At 27.0% G+C, this 21747-nt stretch overlaps 6 protein-coding genes across 6 annotated transcripts; 4 read left to right on the top strand and 2 right to left on the bottom strand.

Moving 5' to 3' along the window:
* Nucleotides 1-543, top strand: OCT59_007976 (uncharacterized protein; the record flags this gene model as incomplete). The annotated part of the gene is made up of 1 exon (XM_066142158.1): nucleotides 1-543. The coding sequence occupies one exon, from the start codon at nucleotides 1-3 to the stop codon at nucleotides 541-543; it is 543 nt and encodes a 180-aa protein (XP_065999064.1).
* Nucleotides 544-2580: 2037 nt separating this feature from the next.
* On the top strand, nucleotides 2581-2805 carry OCT59_007975 (uncharacterized protein; the record flags this gene model as incomplete). Its single annotated transcript, XM_066142157.1, has 1 exon — nucleotides 2581-2805. The coding sequence occupies one exon, from the start codon at nucleotides 2581-2583 to the stop codon at nucleotides 2803-2805; it is 225 nt and encodes a 74-aa protein (XP_065999063.1).
* A 1666-nt stretch (nucleotides 2806-4471) lies between these two features.
* OCT59_007974 (uncharacterized protein) lies at nucleotides 4472-5975 on the bottom strand (the record flags this gene model as incomplete). Its single annotated transcript, XM_066142155.1, has 2 exons — nucleotides 4472-5590; nucleotides 5670-5975. 2 exons carry the CDS (start codon nucleotides 5973-5975, stop codon nucleotides 4472-4474), a joined length of 1425 nt encoding a protein of 474 aa, XP_065999062.1.
* A 3354-nt stretch (nucleotides 5976-9329) lies between these two features.
* Nucleotides 9330-9833, top strand: OCT59_007973 (uncharacterized protein; the record flags this gene model as incomplete). Its single annotated transcript, XM_066142154.1, has 1 exon — nucleotides 9330-9833. The coding sequence occupies one exon, from the start codon at nucleotides 9330-9332 to the stop codon at nucleotides 9831-9833; it is 504 nt and encodes a 167-aa protein (XP_065999061.1).
* A 4312-nt stretch (nucleotides 9834-14145) lies between these two features.
* On the bottom strand, nucleotides 14146-15173 carry OCT59_007972 (uncharacterized protein; the record flags this gene model as incomplete). The annotated part of the gene is made up of 6 exons (XM_066142153.1): nucleotides 14146-14317; nucleotides 14408-14456; nucleotides 14534-14562; nucleotides 14654-14724; nucleotides 14790-14948; nucleotides 15156-15173. The coding sequence occupies 6 exons, from the start codon at nucleotides 15171-15173 to the stop codon at nucleotides 14146-14148; spliced, it is 498 nt and encodes a 165-aa protein (XP_065999060.1).
* A 4231-nt stretch (nucleotides 15174-19404) lies between these two features.
* On the top strand, nucleotides 19405-19887 carry OCT59_007971 (uncharacterized protein; the record flags this gene model as incomplete). Its single annotated transcript, XM_025324943.2, has 1 exon — nucleotides 19405-19887. The coding sequence occupies one exon, from the start codon at nucleotides 19405-19407 to the stop codon at nucleotides 19885-19887; it is 483 nt and encodes a 160-aa protein (XP_025183565.2).
* Between the last annotated feature and the right edge of the window lie 1860 nt (nucleotides 19888-21747).

Genomic DNA, 21747 nt, shown 5'->3' with positions numbered 1-21747 from the left:
ATGAACTCAAATTATTCAAATAACCAATTTTTTGGTTCTGATAACAACCTCTCATTCCAAATGAATCCTGAGCAAGCGGCAGCTGGTTCACTTCCTTATATGGATGTGCAGAATACTAGCATCAATCCAAGACAAATCTCCTGCTCTGTAAATTCTTCTATCGTACAAGACAATCTTGTGATTAACCAACTCGTTCATCCTATTAAATTTATTTATCGGCCACCAAATGATATTTATATCTATCATATCAAATGTGAAGAAATCTCAATTCAATTATTAAATGAAATTAGTAGTAACGTATCCAACATTAACTTCAATCAAAATGAATACTTCTTCTTTTATCAACAACAAAATGATAATCGAACTTATAAAGTGGTTTGTGAAATAGTCTCTCCCTCTTTTATTATTAATTTTTTAAATAAAACTATTTATGGAATTGAAATTGAACAAAATATTGGCGAAGAATTGATCTTCAAATTTGATCAAAAGGAAAATCTCAAATTTTATTTAACACAATATCTAAATCGTTTTTCATTTAATTAAATTTTAAAATTAAATTATCTATTAGTATGATTATAACGTTAAGTTTAAAATATAGTGAAATTAAGATTATTACCTTAACAAATCGATAATATGATCATTGAATTCATTACGAATTATAGAATATGTTATTAAGCGATTTATATGTTGAAATACTATTGATAGCTACTTTTAAAATTTAACTCGGTAGTTTATTTAAGTTTAAATGATATACTATTTTATCTAATAAAATCAATTAACTCTTTTTATAAAATCAATTTTCTATATTGATTATTTCAAAAATAATTTTAACATTGACGGTATTACTAATATAAGTCTTTCCGTTTGATAAGTAAATCATATAACTCATTATTTCGCGCTGTTTTATTTGAATTTTGATTCTTTAGTTTCGACTATTAATTTCTTATATACCAATCTTGAATTAAGATTTGCATTCAATCAGGAAAAAACTCTAAAATATTGATTAATACAGATTAAGTCACTATTTGAACCACTAGACAAACAAATATTTATAAATTATACGTCTAAGATCATCTCTTTTATAGTTTTATAGTTAGTGATTAAAATGATCATTATACATTGGCAGCTTTTGTATGGTTTACCAAGGACCCCGAAATAGGCTTAACTATTAGCTGTGAGGTAATATATTTTCACTGGAAATATAAAGAGATTACACGAATTTTTTTAATTTTAATTTTTGCAATTTTGCAATTTAGTTATTTACCAAATAAGTATGGCATGAAGTCAATCAGTGACGTCGACCCTATAAAAAATTTTTCAGAAAAATGATCACGTGCCCGAGTCAGGATTTTTTTTGTAGGGCAATTGTAAATCATGTGAAATTAATATTTCAGATCAAATCAGTTGTGCTTAACCCATGAAGGGCGGGCCACGAGCGTTATTAATTGAATAATTAATCAATGTACAGTATTTACGCTTCTTATTTCTCTATTCTCCATGTAATTAACTATAACAACTACTTTCAAATACAATTTAATCAACGTTTGAGAGTTGAGACTTATGGTATTAGTTTATTTTACTTATTCTAATGACGACATAATATAATGTTGATACAACAAACTTACCTACGAAATTACTAATTTTTTTTTTGCTGTAATCTAAACTAAATTGAAAATTTTATAGAAAGTTTTTAATTATCGAGAGACCAAGATCTTCGTTATAAATAGCGTATTTTAAAAATTTTTTACATTCACTAATTTATGTTGTTATTTACGGAGAGGTCAAAATTTGCCGATAATAATAACTTCTTGCACCACTAAATTAATTTAGATTATTAGTCAAAAAGAAATGATTCAAAGATTCATTGAAAGTAAAAAGAAGACTTTTTACTCTAACCATTTAGGCAGCAAATTAATTATCCAAAATCAAGCCAAAATCTATCTTGTAATAAGTAAGAATATAGTATTTATTATTAATTAAACATGAATTATTCAATTTTTGGTTCTAAAACTTTCAAACTACTATTCCTACTAGTTTTCTCAAACGAAATCAGCCCGAACATGATGGTGATGCAAAAATATCATAAGATCATCTTGATATGTTTATAGAGTATCAACATAAGTCCATCAAGAAGACTCGTACAATATCAAGATTTATACATTTGTTAAATATCAACCAAAAACAATTTTATCATTGATTCATTGATTAACACTTTCATCTCATGTCAATTACCAAACGAATGATCTTACTAATTATCATATTAGAAATGTCTTTTATCAATGACAAAACAATAATAATTGAATTTGTTAAGTGATTTGTGAAATATTCTCTCTCTTGAATATTGGACGAATAAATTAACTGATCTTCCATGATCGGTAAAATCTGTCAAATTTCTCTTTTTTTTTTGTAATTCCATTTAAAGTTTTGGGAAGTGCAACTGAATGATAAGACAATGAAAGTAGATACATCAGTTTAAATTTGTTTAATTTGTCTGTCATTAATAATTCCTTAATGTGACTGAATTATTGAGGAAGAAAAATTTTATGATAAAGATCTTATACAGTAGAACCACAAAAATATATGTTAAGGGAGATTGAAGAGATGATGAAAGACATTCAACAGTTGATACCGTTAGCACCACCTACAAATTTGACTATTACAATCTCTCAAGAAGAAATTGAATCATACAACAACTCTGCAAGGTTATCACCTATTAAATCTGAACCAACCATACCGGTTATTCAAGAAGGTAAAAAAGAGGGTAAGAAACATGAAATAGAAAGCACAGATGGAGGAAGCAGTTAACCATCTAAGAAAGGGAATAGCAAGAAAAGGAAAAACGAAAAGAGATTAGAAATAGGGACGCCAAAAGTTCGGTTATAACCGATTATATCCGGTTTTTACCGGTTCGGTTATCGGTTCAGTTTCAGTCCAAGACCGACCGGTTAACCGTCAGTTTTATATATATAAAAACCGATCAAAAAACCGATCGGTTAATTGTAAATTTTTAATATATTCTGAAAAAAAAAATGATTTTGTTTATTGAGAATACCACTAAAAACTATGGTTTTAGTGTTTCTATGTATATTCTCATTTTTGAAATTATCGAATTTACGCGTTGATCACGTGATTTTTCGTTCTCTGAAAAAATCACAACGTCGGCGTTATTGTTGTAAAAAAATTACGTAAATTTAAAGAATATTATTCAAAAAACTATAGTTATAGTTGATACTTTATGGCATTATTTTATTCGATTTTGCAGTATTTTTGCAATCGGTTTTGTAGTTCAGTTTTATCGATCAGTTTTGCGGTCGGTTCGGTTTTGCTTGAAAACTGCAGTTTTAAAACCGAAACCGAACCGAACCGACCGTTGGCATCCCTAATTAGAAATATACAGTGATAATAGTCCTTTAGTTAGTTTTTTTTTCATTATTAATGGAGTTAGTTATACTGTATTTTATACGACTATGTATTTCTTGTTTATATTTGTTGTTCTCTTTGAATTACAGTATTAATAAAGAAATGCGTTACTAACAAAAAAAAAACCTCAAAAATTTATAGAGATTACTCGCCATATATGATGTTCAGAATTAAATAATCGTACAAATTTCACTTTCCTACCTTGACAATATTTACTGACAGGGTCATGGTATTGCTTATCAGAGTTTAAAAAAATTTAATAAAATTATTATATATTTTTTTTTTGTAAAAAAAATCCACTCATCTTTATTTCCGTCTTAGTAGATGTCATTTAATTTGTAAGGTTTTGATTTCTGGGTTCACCAATTATCTATTTTATGATTATGTTTTCGTTATTCGTTAATTACCGAAATGGGAATTATATAACGGCCTCTCTCCTAGAATACTATATATCTATATTAAATAGTTATTGGATAGGTGTATCTATATCGGTCACAGGACCGATATGTTATCGTTCCAACGTTTTTGATTAAATAAGTTTTATTTAACTTTCTATAAATTTCATTTTTATGCTATTTTTAATCCATTTTTTTAAGCTTTTCCTACAAATATTCATTATATCAATCATGTGTTATTGCTATTAAAAAATCTGCATAACTATATTTATTATTAATTATTTTTGTGTAACCATAATGTTTAGACTAAATACTGTTGCATAGTCACGTTATTTGCCATTATCGGGTTGTAACTAAATATCAAATGACCCACAGATTTTATTTTATTTTATTTTTTTTTAAACTTTAATCTTTATTAATATTGTGATAATTATATAAAACAACCTATCACAATTTAGACGCAATGCATCTGCTAATAAAGTAACTGACAAAATTTTCACGAAAAATACAAACACATAAACAAAACCATCTACGAAAATAAAATAACAAAATAAACTATCTACCAAAAATTAAATATAATTCTTAATTTCGATTTAACCTATTTTTAACCAAAATTTATGCTAATATTGTTCAACACTATCATAATCCTTAACGACCTACTTACCATCCTTTCTTACTTTTTTTCTTAGATTTCCCATTTTTCCCATTTTTCCCACCTTTTTTATTTTTTTTCCTCCCCGATTTACCTGTTCTTTAACTACTACCTTTGGCTCACTAATATCTGATTCACTGTCATCCTCAGTACCATCACTACTAACCATCCCTCTACTCAATTCATCCTTATTACCCCGCTTTTGTCCAATTTTTTCGTCCACGGCCATTACTTCTTTTTTGATTTTAGGCGGCAGACGTGATGAACAAACTTGATTTATCTTATTATACGTTTCTATTTCTTCTTGAGACACTGATACCTCTTCGGAATGTCTACCTATCCTTAAGCTCCCGTTTGTATCTTTCATCTTTTCGTTGATCACGTGATCTTTCACGTCCAAGCTCTTGCCCAAAATATCACCTGATGTTAAAGTACCACTCCTATTCTTTCTCTTAGCATTAGCTTTTTGTATTTCTTGGAACAGAACTTCAGTCTGTCTATCTTTATTTACATTGCTAACACCAAAATCTATATTGTCTAACTTAACGCCCATCATACTAGCTATTTCGTTTGCGGTTCTAATAACGTTCTCTTTAAACATTTCTTTCTCTTTAACCTGATCCTCAATTGCCTTATTAACAATTTCTTCCATATCTTTTTCAGTGTACTTAAATTTCGAAACAATCTCTTTATCCCATTCTTCTTTTTCCTTGATCGATTCCTCTACCTTTTTGTCTACTGTAAGTTGCAAATCCTTTTCCGTATATTTGTACAATTCCATCATGTCCTTAACGTCCTTTTCCGTATACTTATATTTACCATAATCCACGAAGTCCTGAGTCCATTCACGCTTCTTAATCAAATGGTCAATTGCTTTCGCAACACTCTTTTCCATATCCTCTTCCGTATACTTAAGTTTGGAAACCCTTTCATTAAACATCTTTGCTACTCTATCTTCCAAATCCTGTTCTGTATACTTAAACTTAGCCAACCTCTCTATCTCCAATTCTTTTGCCTTATTCTTGAACTTAGCATAACTCTCTTTAATCAATTCTTTCTCCTTTTCCTGATCTTCAATTGCTTTCGCCACCATCTCTCTCACATCTTGTTCTGTATACCTGGCCTTAACCAAATTCTCTTCTTTATCATGATTATCCAAAACCATTCACTTCCGTCCCTGACTCTCACGTGACTTGACGTACCGCTCCCACTTGAAATAAAATAATTAAAATTCTTTTTCTTTTGTGGAAACATCCAAGCTCCAAACCCTCAGTTACTGCCTGTTCTAACTTATTCTCATTCGCAAAATAAACATATATAAACTTCTTCCCTTTAATTAAAATAACCTTCCCATAAAACCAATCTCCTTGTCCTTTATAAGATTGCAAAATCTCTTCCTCTGTCAAATTCCATAATTCTTCCTTAACTTCTTTATACACTGTATACTTAAATCTTTCTCTGATCTCTGAAAACTTCATATACTCCGGAAACCATCTAAACAAATACATCTTGTCACCTATCTGTATATTAATGCTATGTCTGCTTCTCCAATCGGCATTTTCTTGGTCTAATTTTAAATGAATACACAATTTAACCGACTTGTACTTAAACTGATTCTTAATTGAAATCGTTTTGACCAAACCCAAATTCCTGAAAACTTTAATAATTTCTTCTTCTTTCCACCGTGCTGGAACGTCATACACAAGTATCTCGATCGGCGTCACCTGATATAATGACGCATCAATTTTTTCGATCGGCAGCTGATCAACCTGAATTACATTGGCACTTTTTTTCCGATTAACGCTATTCCTTTTTCTGTAATTTTTTGTGTCTGACTTGACCTTTTTAAGTTCTATCCTCATTGATTCAACCTCTTTAGATACTTTCCTAATTTTATCATTTTTCTCCAATATTATTTGTTCCTTTCTTTCAACCTCTTTTACCTTATTAAATACCTCACGTGATAATTCTTTGTTCGCTGCTGCACCTCCCGCAGCCAATTTCGAAGCTCCAAAATTTCCCTTGAAAGTCTCTTCATTTCATCTCTATAAACCTCGTAAGAAGTACTTGCGCACTTTAATATTATATCTTTTATATGTGTTTTTGTGCGTAGAACATCTTGTCTAATATCCTCTAAAAAGTTTCCTTCCACTCTATTGTATTCTTCCCACAGATTTTACATTGGGTTAACGGCTAGTAATATTATAATAATTTTAAGATTATGAAGCCATGAAGGTCATTGAGAAATCAAATGGGTCAATCATAATTTGGGAATACTCATTTTCTTGATTATGCTTGAAAAATAACAAACCTCATAATATAAATTTTTTAAAAGTTCGGTATTGAATAAAATATATAGTCTATACTAATTACTTGTTATAGTTATAATAATGACGCGTTACACATCAAATGTAAATGTTAAGTCTTACATTCATTAAAGCATTACACTGTATATAGTAAATAAGTTTAAATTAATTTAATATTCAAGATTTGAAGGATAAAACAAGTAATGATAATACGCCCATGGCTAAAAAGAAGCCTGCGGATTTCATTATCTCAATGAAGTTTTTGTTCCTATTCTTTCCGAAAAGAGTTTGTTGCAATAAAAATATTGGCGAGTTTAGTATAAACAATTATTTTGTTTTTCCTTTCGCTTTGCCGAATAATTGTCATTTGGTTTCATACGTCTAGTCTAACAAATAAGCCAAATTTCTAAATCTAAAATTCGTAATACGATAATTTTGTTCCTAGTTATCTTAATAATACCATGTGTTACACGCACGAATTTAACGGTATTCATAATAGAGAAATTAATTTTAACAATGACAAGTTATGAATAAATCACAAGGAATATTAAGGGAAAAATCTTTAACGGTGTTATTTTAAACTGACCGCTTGGTTTTTGTATTGAATTAGTGTAACACACAATAATGATATTTATGATTCGTCGATTACGGAATGTATTCCAAGTTTAGCTAATGATCTGCAAAATATTATTATGTGCTCCTTGATCGGAGTCACGAATTATAATATATTTTTTTATTTTATGCATTAATAAAATAAATAATTTATTGTAATTTAAAATAACAAATTTGTCATTTATCACCTTAGAAACATAAATTTTGCTATAAATATGTTGTATATGAGTATATATGATAAATGAATATATTTCGGAATTTTATTTCAGAAGTATGTATGCATACAATAGCGCATAGAGGATGTAATATGTATTTATTGGATCTGAATAAGAAAGTCAATTTTTAATTATAATAGCATCTTTCATCAATTTTGTTTTATTATGGATATTGAGTCTATTCTATTTAACATATATAGAAATCGAATATACTCCGATTAAGTCTGGCGCCTAATGGACACAAACTTAAAAAAAAAGAATTATTTCGGGTTTTCCTATAAATATTATGCTATATTTGGAACTTTAAAAAATGACAGCACACAATAAAATAACATATCGCTGAACTAAAAATTTTCAGATCTATTTTAATGCGTTATTAATTTTTTATCGTTATTATTTTGCATGAATTTATTTAATAGTTATAATAAATGCCTATTTTTAAACCACTGCTTAATATTGGATCAATAGGCTTTAGAAATTTGTAATAAAGCTTTGTACCATATTGCTTTAGTATCCAATAGTGTAAAATAGGTGATACAAACTATCTACCAGACAGATAGACCCCTTTTTTGTAACATAAACATGATAGTACGTATCAAAAAATTTTGAATATATAGTAAATATGGAATAAAGATCATAGTTGAGAAAGATCTAAAACGCCTTCTCGGGTTTCACGATTGTTTAAAAGTAAAAACAATTTCTTATTAACTTATAAGGCAATTTTAATTTCACAAATAACAATGATCGACAAAAGTATCCCCCCGGGACTTTCAAATAAATATAAATTTATTCGTTTGCATGCATCATTATGAAAAATAGGGGCATCGTAAAATTATATCAGGATACTTGCAATCGAAAAATATCATAAATTTCTTACCAAAATGAACTAGTGTATGGACCAAAAGAATGTCAGTGTATACCGTGTACTACTAATGTTGTACATCAGCATAATAGCCGACGGACTCTTCAATTTTATTTTACAAATAACATGCAAATGTATCAAAAAGGAATTTTCCAATGGATGAAAGAGTATTTCGAAACGCCAAGAAAATTGTTATTTTATTTTAGTAAATAGATATGAATGGTACGACTCAAGAAACGCGATTTATTTAATCTTTTTTTTTAATTTAATCATACTATTCGTCCATCGATGATTAAGTTTGATTAATTTGGCTAAAAATCAGTTCCGTTATTCCGAACCAGTGTTACGAACCATTCATTTTTTCTAATTTATGAGCGTAATTTCATTGATGTTAAACAATAAGATGATTCAATTGGAATTAGGGTGAAGGACAAAAGGAGTATCTGAAATTTTGACTTTATTAAAAAAGGGTACTTCATCAATAATACTGATAGTAATTGGTGGTTCTGCGGACATAAAATAAAATGGTTGATCACATGATAATATCAATAGGGAGCAAATTTACGCCAATTTTTATTTGTTTCACGAATATTTTAAGATTCATATGTATTAATAATGCATTATTTATATAAAGAGCTCTAAATCAGTTTCAATCCTTTTTTTTTAATAAAAAACTTGATAGAAATTTCAAATTAAGCTTTAAGGAAATTAAGTACACTGTAATTTATTTGTACAAACTTCAAATTTTAAAAGTATTATCGGTCCTTTTCGAATAACCTATATAAGTTTATTTTAAGTTTAGTAAATATGAACTCAAATTATTCAAATAACCAATTTTTTAGTTCTAATAACAACCTCTCATTTCAAATGAATACTGAGCAAGCGGCAGCTGGTTCACGTATGAATATTCCTTATATGGGTGTGCAGAATGCTAGCCATTTATCAAACCAATATTACGACAACCCGGGACAAATCTCCTTAAATTCTATCGTACAAGATAATTTTGTGATTAACCAACTCGTTCATCCCGTTACATTTATTTATCAGCCACCAAATGATATCTACATTTATCATATCAAATGTAAAGAAATCTCAATCCAATTACTAAATGAAATTAGTAGTAACGTATCCAACATTAACTTCAATCAAAATGAATACTACTTCTTTTATCAACAACTAAATGATAATCGAATTTATCAAGTGGTTTGTGAAATAGTTTCTCCCTCTTTTATTATTAATTTTTTAAATAAAACTATTTATGGAATTGAAATTGAACAAAATATTGGCGAAGAATTGATCTTCAAATTTGATCAAAAGGAAAATCTCAAATTTTATTTAACACAATATCTAAATAGATCTTCATTGAATTAATTTTATATTTTAAAATTAAATTATGGTATAATTATTTTAGCCAAACATTAAGTTTAAATATAGTAAAAATAAGATTATTACCCAATCGAATCGATAATATGATCATTGAATTATATATATATATATATATATATATATCATTACGAATTATAGAATATGTTATTAAGCGATTTATATGTTGAAATACTATTGATAGCTACTTTTAACTCGTAGTTTATTTAAGTTTAAATGATATCCAATTTTGTCTAATAAATCATTTATCTTTTTTTTATATTCTTTGAATTTTTTTATATTTTTTTTATGAGATAATTAATAAATAAATAAATTAAACAACAAAGAATATTTAGACAAATGGACATTTTTATAAAAAGAGAGATCAACTTTTATGCATTGAAAAAAATTATTTACTAGCAGTCACCTGTTGCTTCACACTGGGAACAATGGTCTTAAACTAAATCATTTTACGAAAAATCGTAATATGTCATAATTCTATGAAAAATTTTTGCTACACGTTACACAATTCAAATTAATTTATACAGGGCAATCTAATAAATATCCACCAAATTTTAAATGCGATTCAATGTCAATTAGGAGAATTATTATTAGTCATAGCTGATTAATCTGATGATTAAAAAGATCATTTTTATAATACGTAAATATAAAAGGTAGAGTAATTGTTAAGAAAAAATAGAAAAATAATAATAAAATAGTTGTACCAATTAATTGAAAATTTTTCGGGTTATGCTCAATATTCGATTTATTATTGGTTCGATCATTTATACATACAGTATATATATATTTTTTCAAATAGGTTTAGGTTAAATAGGTTCAATTTTTTAATATAAGTTAACCAAATTTTGACTAATTCCTGCATAAGTGCATTTTCCTGCGCCATTGCAAAATCACGTGACAATACAGGCGGCGTTCTATTTAAGGCTATTTAAAGACTTACTAATATTATTCGTGGGAATAAAATTTCTCGTGATTAACAATATAAGATAATTTCTTTATTATTGTACTATAAGAGCTATAAAAGCTTTAAAATAACCAAAATACAAAGAAACCTAAATGTATCATGATATCATAAAAATTTTTCTTTCTTTCCAAATAATTGAGGATCATATTATATTTTTCCCAACAGTTATTACATATGAAGTTTTGGGCGTAAATTTCTAAATGTGACTGATAGCCGAACATTATCTATGCTTCATAGATGCACTTTATTGATTTGGTTACGTAGGATAATATTATAATTTAATAATTAGATCAAATAAATAAATCAAAATACGTTCTTATTTTATCGCTTTTATAAGGGCAATAACGAACTTTTTTAATATATTTGAAACGTTGATTAAATAACCTTTTAATGAGATAATAGAATTTCTTTTTGATTTTCTCATGTTATTAAATAAATATAATCATATAAATATATTATTTATTTAGATCAAAGAAAATCTGGTTTTTTTTTACCCGAATATATTAAAAGTGGCGTGTTAAATTAATATATTATAAATACTGGTCAAAATAACGCGCCGTTATTTGTTAATCCTAAAAAATATTAGATCAAAAATGAAAAAAGGGTCTAACTTTATTTATAATATTTATTGAATCTTATCATCATATCAGTTAGTTATCAGGAATTCTTTTTTGGAAATGATTGTTTAAATGACTTCTTAAATAATATCTCCTTTGTGTTTGAAACACTTATTTTACTTATTTTACATCTAAATACAGAACAATGTGTTATGTACTGCAAAAAAAGAATTATAATATACTAGGTAACAGGAACTGTTGGAGCGCCTGAAGCGTTATATTCACATGACTATCTAAAAAAATATATCACTAAAAAATGTGCTTAACTAAAAAATGTATATATTAGTATTTAAGTTAAAAAATGTATAGTTTAAATAATGCATCGCTAAAGTTATACTTAAAAAAGTGTAAATGTAGTTAAATTTGTGACCACGTTGTAAATTTTCGATTTATTTCCATGGTATCGCAACACAATTTTTATTTTACAACAGAAAATATTAGTTGAACAATTTGGTATCATATGGCTGCATAGAGATTAACCTTAGTTCTTCGGCCATTCTCTCGTAATCTCTTAGTTTTAATACACTGGAGTCTTTCAAATGAAAATGGTCTAAAAAGAATATTTTGGAGAGCACAGCGTATTTAATGATGTTCAACAGTTTCATTTTATCTGGATTTACGTTTACGAAGTGTTGATAGGTTTGTCATCTGTTCGCTTGTTTTACTATTTTATTGATTTATTGAATTGTTTTTATGGTTTTTATCAATTTTTTTTGAATGTACAATTTATAGACTGACACTTTAAAAGCAACGGTTTATTAGCAAAAAAAATATATATATAAATGTCTCACTGTATAACTTGTGCGAAAAGTCAAGAGGATCTCTTCGTAAACCAATTACAAAAAATGGATATAAAATATAAGAAAGCTTTTCTACACGTCTATGTTTTCTAAATATTGGACAGCTGACTTACTAATACCAAAGTGTTTAGCAATGAGCCGAGTTGTCAGGCCTTCTAAATTTTTTTTTTCAATTATTTGCCATCTAATATGTAATGAAAGAATTGATTTTGACATGATAGCACAAAATAATTGTTTGTAAAATTGAATTTGTTTATTTATTTTTATTTATTTCATCATTGATCATTTAGTATAAATCTCGAATCACGTAACAATCCGACACACGTCCCAAATCTTATAGAAACAGCTGTAATGGCTGTGTAAGAATTATCAGCTTAACGGATTATCTGCTCAACCGTTATACAAGAATTATCGGCTCAACGGCTGTAAAAGAATTAATAAAGTAATAGACTTATCCAGTTTCGTTCTACTGTACAATGTTCTCTCAAAGTGGGTTGTGTAATCTCCCGCCGCAGTCAAGTAAAAAATTGGTTACGAAAAAAAAAATATGAACTTATTTAATTATATTATTTTATTTATTCAAATTATCATGACAATAACTTTCTTTTTTTAGCAAATAATTGTTTTTTTAATATACTGTAAATACCCAACGAATACAGTTTAAATATCAATCGTTAATTACAATATATACATCATATTATTATTATATCACATATTCACATATTAATAATATTATTTTATAATATTTCAATTTTATTTTATTTTATATACATAATTGAAAATTTTTATTGAATAAAAAAAATTTTCGGAATTCGAAATACTTTTAAATTTCTAAATAAAATGTGTCAGAATTACTCTCAATTGAATGCAATACAACTAATTTTTATATTGTTTTTATTGAATTAAATAACTCGTGAACTTTGGGAGAAATCGGTGAAAAAAAGTGTGGGTAATTGTGGCTAGTATCTTACTTTGTAATAATTCGAGTTTGGTTTAATTATGAATTTTTTTTTTATGAAATCTTTTTCAAATGAAACGTAATAAAAAATATTCAAATCTTTATTAGGGAATAATAAATAAGTAAATAATAATTGTGAACAAAGAAATTTATTTTAATAATTTATTTATATTAAAATGTTTTTTTTTTCTCCCCGATCTTATTCTCTTATCAAAATGCACGATTAACAAACTTTGTACATACCTTGTTTTCATTATTTGAACGGAATTAAGCCTTTTGAACATATTTCGTTAAATTCATCTTTTTAAAAAAGAATATTTTTAAATTCTTTTTATTGTTATTCTTGCGTTATCGCAAAGTTTCTCATCACAAGTCTATTTAAAGGGAATTATAGCTCATATGACATGGCTAAATACGCGCTGGCCCTATAAAAAAGGAACGTTCACTGTATATATGTAAAATAGTCACTTACAATTGTTACTAATCAGAACATAATTTAGGCTCCTTTTATATGTAGTTTAAACATAATCTAACTGTAAAATATATGGTAAATGAGACCAATTTGAACAATATATGATCATAATTTTATCCATTTTATATTCAAAGATATTAGTAATGACAATTTTATATTCATAATTGATAAATCATTTATACATTATTCGTAAACTATTTATTCAACAAATGTTTATTAAATGTATGTAATATATTGTGATTTCATTTATATAATAAATTAATACAAATGTTAAATTCACTATGTATAAATATGTATGCAAAGTATTAAAATACCAACTGAATTATTTATTATAACGTCGTTTTTTGATAGATTTGACAACACCTTCAATCGAGCGAATTTCAAACAGTTGATTCAGCCTTTTTTCGAGTTGATCTGCGAAGTGTAGTTAGCTGCAGTACTTTTTATTTCTATTCAACGTAAAAAACAATTGCTAATAATTAAACTAAGCTAACATACACACTGAAGGTTTCTTTCATTTTTTTCATTGGAATCATCTTCAATTTGTTGATCTTCAGCAGATTCTTCTGAATCAGTATCAGCTGGTTGATCTTCCTGAGCACGTGTTATATTATCAATTGGTTGTTTTTCAGTAAATACGTTAGAAACATTAATTTGTCGACTTTTAGTAGTTTTATTTTGCTGAAACATTGATTTTCGTCTACCACAATATTATAAAATGGAGCTAATAAATGTATTTTGGTATACATACGCATTGGAAAGAGTAGGTTCTTCTTGAGCACGAGTTTTATGATTTTTACCTAATAAATTAATATATTAATTAGGATGCTAATGTTAATATAAAATGCCAAAAAAACTTAGACATGAAATACTTTACCTTTTACTTCATTATTGTTTTTTACATGACTGAAGTTTATTTTGCGATGCATGAGATATACTAAGGCAGTCACCAATACAGTCTGGAAAATGAGCTCGAGGGTTAAATTTTTAAATTTACGTATAATACTCAAGATGTTTATATTGAACTCCAGCAGGAATATGGCGCTCAACAAGATCATAAAAGGCGGTCTAAAAATATAATAATCATAATTATCAAATGACCTATTTACTTTATATTAATAAATAATATTTACCCTATAACTTTCATATACACTTTTATTCATATTCAATTTTGAATATAATTTTGCGAATTGACTTGGTCCGACAGGAGGTTTTGGAATTGGCGCGATAGACAACTGACTATTATTTTCTTTGTTAACTATGCTATGCTTGTCATCTGAGAAATGTATATACTGTTTTAGAAGTGTTAATAGCATTCAAAATAATTATACCTCTATATTGTCTGGTTCTTATTCAGAACTTGACAGTTCTAAGCTAGATTTTTTGTATTTTTTGGATTCTTTTTTGGTTGGCCCGTTGGTACATATTTTTTACATTAGTTCTTATGAACATTTTTACTATAGTATTATCAGAAGTAGGTTTTGAAGTAATATTATTACCTTACCCATTTCTTTCATATTTGTTTCATCTTTTAATTTTTTATTTTTGCTTCCAAAGCAGCAACACGTGCTAAAATTGATGATAATAATTTTTCATCCACTTTTTTTGTAGTATAGTCATCATCATTGAACTTTGGGGAAGCTAAGATTTGAGAATCTTCAGCAGTCTTCATTATTTTCGGGAGCTGGTGATGGCTTCTTGACAATAGATTTGACAACATTTTTTCTTTTTCTGGTCATGTTTATAAATTTGAAAGTTAACGGCTAAGTGGATTTTAAAAAACAAATCATGATTTAAACTTTATAATTAGACTAATTAGACTTAAAATAAACTTCATTACGAATACTCATTTGGATTTTGTAGTACAAATTAGGATTAGTAATCATTAGTAATGTACAAATTATTCATATCTTTATTGTAGTGTAAATAAGTATTAGTAGTATATATGAAATTCCCACGAAATAATTTTGATAAATAAATAAAGGAATAATTTAACAAGTTCTTTGAAGTTTATATTATTAAAAAAATCACATACAATGTCAACCCAAGAATCAAATAAAATGAACAAAACTTTTTGCACCTGTTCAAAATGCTGTGAAAATGATACTGAAAATGGAATTGGAAAATTAATTAATTAATTTCAAAATCCACACGAGCCAGAGACTAGGGATTGGAATCGATTCAACTAAAATCGATTTAATCGAAAATCGAATCGTATCTAATAGAATCGATTAATCGAATATAAAACCGAATCCCAATAAATCGAATTTTTATATTTTGGCGCGGCAAATATAATCTTGCTGTTTCTATAACCACGCCACAATGATAAAAAATCTCAGAATTAACATAAAAAATTGAAAAAATTCAACAATTGTGATGGCTTTTTGACCAATAATAATTGGATATTGGACAATTAGACAATTGAGAATTTAATCAAACATTATCCAATCGAGTTAATTGTGGCTAATGTTTAATTAATTAAAAAAAATTTTTTTATTAATTGATAATTTCGAGTTCAGGGCCTGGATCATCTTTTGGCCAGAATTAAATATAATTCTATAATGCGGGCCAATAATGTCTACTGCATATTTGTACATATATTTTTTATTATAATGATAACAAATTTTGACTTTTTATATAATAATTACTTTAGTTAATAAATTTTTCGGGGGGTTTTTATTCAGTGCAAAAATAAAATCATTTTACTTTTTAATCAAAATTTTAAAATTTTTCAATTGAGATTATTTTAATGTTTTAGTTAAAATCCACCTAAAATTTTGTGCCGCCGGGATCATCGAAAGCGGTTACATCACGAAAATGTTTAAAAAATGATTTTTTTTGTTAAATTACTGAGAAACGATTAATCGATTCTTAAATCGATTCTCGGGTTTCGATTTTCGATTGAATCGATTCCAATTCCTAAGCCAGACACCGTAAAAAAAGAATTGGAAAATCCATTACCAGTATATTCACTGGGCTAAAAATGTTAAAGAGGATGATGTAGGACTCTTGTCATTTTTAAGATTTGGTGCACATGAATTTATTGATGCTTGTGCAATTGATCACTGCGTAGGATTCTTAGAGTATATTATATTATAGATAAAGAGGAGAAAATTTAGATTTTTTTTTCTTAGAGGGTGAATTTACGTAAAATATACCAATTATTAATTATTTTCTATATTTATTTACATTTTATGTACATATTTTCGTAATGATGAACATTTATCGTACATTTGTGTATTTAAAAATGGACAATTGTAAAATTATTGTTTAACAAATAGTAAACGAGCTAGACATTATATGGTTAAAAAAATGCCATATATATTTATGTACAATGCATTTTTATAGGATGGTTACTATAACGTAGGAAAAAAATCTTTTTATTTGGATCGTTGTGTAATGCAAAAAACACCACATATTTGTTATATTATACATTATCATTATCGCCGTTTTTAAAATGGTGTGAGCAGTTTATTTGTGATATATTCGAATATCAACATTTGTCCGGTTTTCATCCAGTATTCGTCCGGTATATGTCTTCTTATTCAAATATAACTATATAACTGCATACACCATTTTGAAAACGGCAATAATCTATCTTTATTATATTACTAGGTAAATTTAATTATAATTTAAGATAGATTACATAGTTTCATATTAATATTAAGTGATAGTTTTTTTTAGATAGATTTTTAGATATATTGTTTAGTTATAGGGTTATCGATATGCTATTATTGATACCTCTAAGTATTTATATAATTATGTAATCTTTGATTAAAATAATCAATATAATGCATTACTAATTTTTTTTTTTGTTTGATTTTGGACATGAAACATTAATAATAAATGTACAGCCAATTTTTTTCACAGTAGTGCTTTTAGTGAAACATGTACGATGACGGACAACTCCTCCCTCACGATCTACATGATCTTTAATGACCAGAACCCTTGTCATTTAGCCCAATCATTTATAAAACTTCGCAATCTTCCATAATTGAAATTTCTTTTTTGAATATAATAGCACATGTTCATCCTTATCAGACAAGATCGCCTCATCACAAACATCATTACAATTTTCTACAAAAAAAATGTAATAAAATAAAAAGAAGGGTTAGAAATGATTACCATTGTAACCTGAAATTATCTATCCTAATCCTTAACTCTAAACCTACTCTAACCCTAAGCCACTCCAAACCAACACTACTATAATGATAACGCACCTAACCTAAACCAATCTTCTTACACTAACCCTAAGCTGCTCCAAAGCCAAATACCACTCTAAAGCCAACATTATTTTGCCAACATTATCTGTTATTCTACCTAATTACATGCCTTGAGCAAATTCTGAAAGATGAATAATTTGAATTCTTTTTCTTCTATAAGGTAGGTTTGCACGAAAGGGAAAAATAAATGAAATTATTTATGGGTTTTACGTTCAATATTAAAGAAAGAAAAAAATAAAAATATTCAAATGAAAGAGGGCGAGCAAACGTGGGAAATACTGATTGACGATAATCAAAAAAGTTTTATGAAGTATACATCACGTGTCTACCATATTGAATTACGTAATTCACGTGACAAACAGCATCGATAAATAATAATTTCTTTTTTTTAACCTTATCTAATTTTTATTTAAAAATTATAATTGATCGAAATAGGTTTCATGATACCATAATAATAATATTTATGCGACTTATTCGTAAAAATGAAACATTATTGCAAAGAACTTTAAATAATTTACTCTAGCCATTTGACACTCCTGCAAGTACAAATCTCAATCGCGCCATTTTAGGGATCTACATAAAACAAATAAAACCGGTTATAAATTATGCCGAATCTCAAAAAAAGGGTTTAAAAAATTTTCTTTGTTATTTTTCAAATTAGTGTATCCCATAAATATTGCCTCTAAAAATCATCGATTTCCAAAAATTTGCGATTATAGACACAATTTTTTTAGGGTAGTTTCCTTGTTAAAAACGTTAGGTGTTACACAATATTTCAAAATTTGTTTATACCCTAGAAAATCACCAAATTCTAATGTAAGAATCAATGGATGAGAGTATTCCGAAACGCCAAGAAAATTCTATTTTATTTTAATAGATAGATATGAATGGTATCCTGTTGTATCATATTACACGACTCAAGATACGCGATTTTATTTCTTTTTTAATTTAACCTTATTATTTGTCCATCAATTATGAAGTTTGATTAATTTGACTAAAAATCAGTTCCATTATTCTTCACAGAATTTCTTAAACACAGATAAATAATATAAACAATATTAGGCGCCAACTTTAAAAAAAAAGGAAGTCAACTAACTATTTTGATAATATTATCACCGGTGACAGTACTCCGTGAACTATGGAAATAATTGTATCTTAAAAAGCTTGATCAAAAGCCTAGAAGAATGCTTCACTGATGAGATATTACGTAACAGATAATTAATGGGGAGCGCCTATTTTTATTTGTTTCATCAAACATTTTAAGATGCATACGCAGTAATCAGTTATTATATATAAATAAAGAGCCCTCGATCCATTTTTTAATAAAAAATTCGATAGAAACTTCAAATTATTAGGTTTTCTTGAAAATTAGGCACACCGTAATTAAACTTCACGTTAAACATCGTTAAATTGCATTACGTACGAAATCGTATATAAACTCGGCATTATATATTTAAGTTTAAATATGAACTCAAATTATTCTAATAACCAATTTTTTGGTTCTGATAACAACCTCTCATTCCAAATGAATCCTGCAGCTGGTTCACGTATGAATATTCCTTATATGGATGTGCAGAATACTAGCATCCATTTATCAAACCAATATTACGACAATCCAGGACAAATCTCTGTAAATTCTTCTATTGTACAAGGCAATTGCGTTCATCCTATTAAATTTATTTATAGCCCACCAAATGATATCTACATCTATCATATAAAATGTAAAGAAATCTCAATCCAATTATTAAATGAAATTAGTAATAACGTATCCAACATTAACTTCAATCAAAATGAATACTTCTTCTTTTATCAACAACAAAATGATAATCGAACTTATCAAGTGGTTTGTGAAATAGTTTCTCCCTCTTTTATTATTAATTTTTTAAATAAAACTATTTATGGAATTGAAATTGAACAAAATATTGGCGAAGAATTGATCTTCAAATTTGATCAAAAGGAAAACCTCAAATTTTATTTAACACAATATCTAAATAGATTTTCATTATAGTCAAAATAAGATTTATTACCTTATCGAATCGACAAAAATTTTTTGATTTCTAAATAGAATATATTATGTTAATTTATTTATAGGTATTATGTTCGAATTCATTACGAAATATAGAATATGTTATTAAGAGAATTATATATTGAAATATTGATAGCTACTTTTAACATTTAACTCAGTAGTTTATTTAAATTTAAATGATATCCGTTTTTATTTAATAAAATCAATTGTCTTTTTTTATATAAAATAAATTATCTATATAGTAGAGAAAACATTACTACTACCTTTGAAATATTATTTCAAAAATAATTTTTATCACGGTATTGCTTAGGGTACGCTCGGCTCGCCATGAGTTCAACTTAAACTTAAAATTCCTTAACAGTTAATCATAAGTTAAATGTAACTGAAATTACTTTCATACAAATTACGAATTTCATTTATGCTTATTTCGAGTTCTTTGTACCATTACGGTGGCGTGAAAGACCAAATGGTTAGTGTAATATACGCCATAAGCATAATGAGAAATTTGAGATGCTCGTAAATAAATATTTTATATTGATCTTTAAATAACGAAATAATGAATTAAAGATCTATCAATAAAGAAAGTTGTTATAATATAATATAAATGCTGTTATTATTAAGCATTTATTCGTATTGTATTCAGTTGTTTGCTGTATTACAAATGCATGACTCAAAACTTTCAAAAAAAAAAATAATTGTAAAGTAAAATGAAATTAATATAACCGCTAACACTCCAGTAACTCATTGAAATTACATACCAGAATAGACGATCATATTAATATCTTTAATCTAAAGACTCAAACGATATTTATTCATAATATTGTGCCATTTTTATCTGAATTATATCAATTTAAAGTTCTATTCTAATGAATCTACAATCCCATAAAAAAATTCTGGAAAAAACTCCGATAAATGATTGTTTTTAGTTTTTATTCCGAAGAAACTCAGACACGTGATCATTTTTCTGAAAAATTTTTTATGGGGAATAATTTTATGTGAATAATTCCGCATTTCTGTATTTCTGTAAACTAAGCAAGTCAAAATTTCAGGGAATTGAGGTTTTAAATTATACGAATATGCTACTTTACGGAAAATACGGAAAAGACATGAAAACATAACTTCTTTCAGGGTTTTTAAGACAAGGCAAAAAATGTGAGTCGAATGCGTTATTTTATTCCATATACAGTATTATGTGTTGAGATGACAAAAAAGCACTGAAAAATAGAAAAATAACTTAGTAAAATAACTTAACAGATTTGGAAATTGTCAGATGAAAATTAAATACAAAGAAACTTTAACATTATTAATTTTCTAAATGTTTTTTCCTTTTTGGATTTTTATTATTAAATCTTTTTCTCGGGTTCTGATTATTATTTTTTTAAATCAAACGATCTCATTGAGAACATTGGTCAGGAATTGATTGAACTTTACGTTCCGTCAATTAGAAAGTAATCCTAAAAATAATATTCAACTTTACCTAATTAGTTCAAATAATAATAAATGATTAATTACTATATCAAAAATAATAATGTGTAAATGAGATTTATTATAATTTCCTTGTCTGTTTAGTGATTTTAATCGGAATTGATTTTAGTTTTTTCTTTTGCATATGCGAGTTTCTATTATAAAACTTCGCAACAAACTTAGATATTATTTATTCTATGACAATATAATAATGTAGGCGTAAAATATTTTATTGGAGCAACATGCATATACATTTTTTATTATATATTTAATATCAAACTTTATTTATTTACTTAAAGGAATAAAAATTTTTGCTAGAGTCTAACTAATTTGAGAAGTTTATAGAAATTTATTACCATATTGAGGAAACTTAGATTT

Source organism: Rhizophagus irregularis, chromosome 16, assembly GCF_026210795.1.
Source record: "Rhizophagus irregularis chromosome 16, complete sequence".
NCBI classification, from domain to species: Eukaryota; Fungi; Glomeromycota; class Glomeromycetes; order Glomerales; family Glomeraceae; genus Rhizophagus; species Rhizophagus irregularis.
The sequence above is the reverse complement of the archived record's forward strand: the minus strand, read 5'-3'. Positions and strand labels throughout refer to the sequence as shown.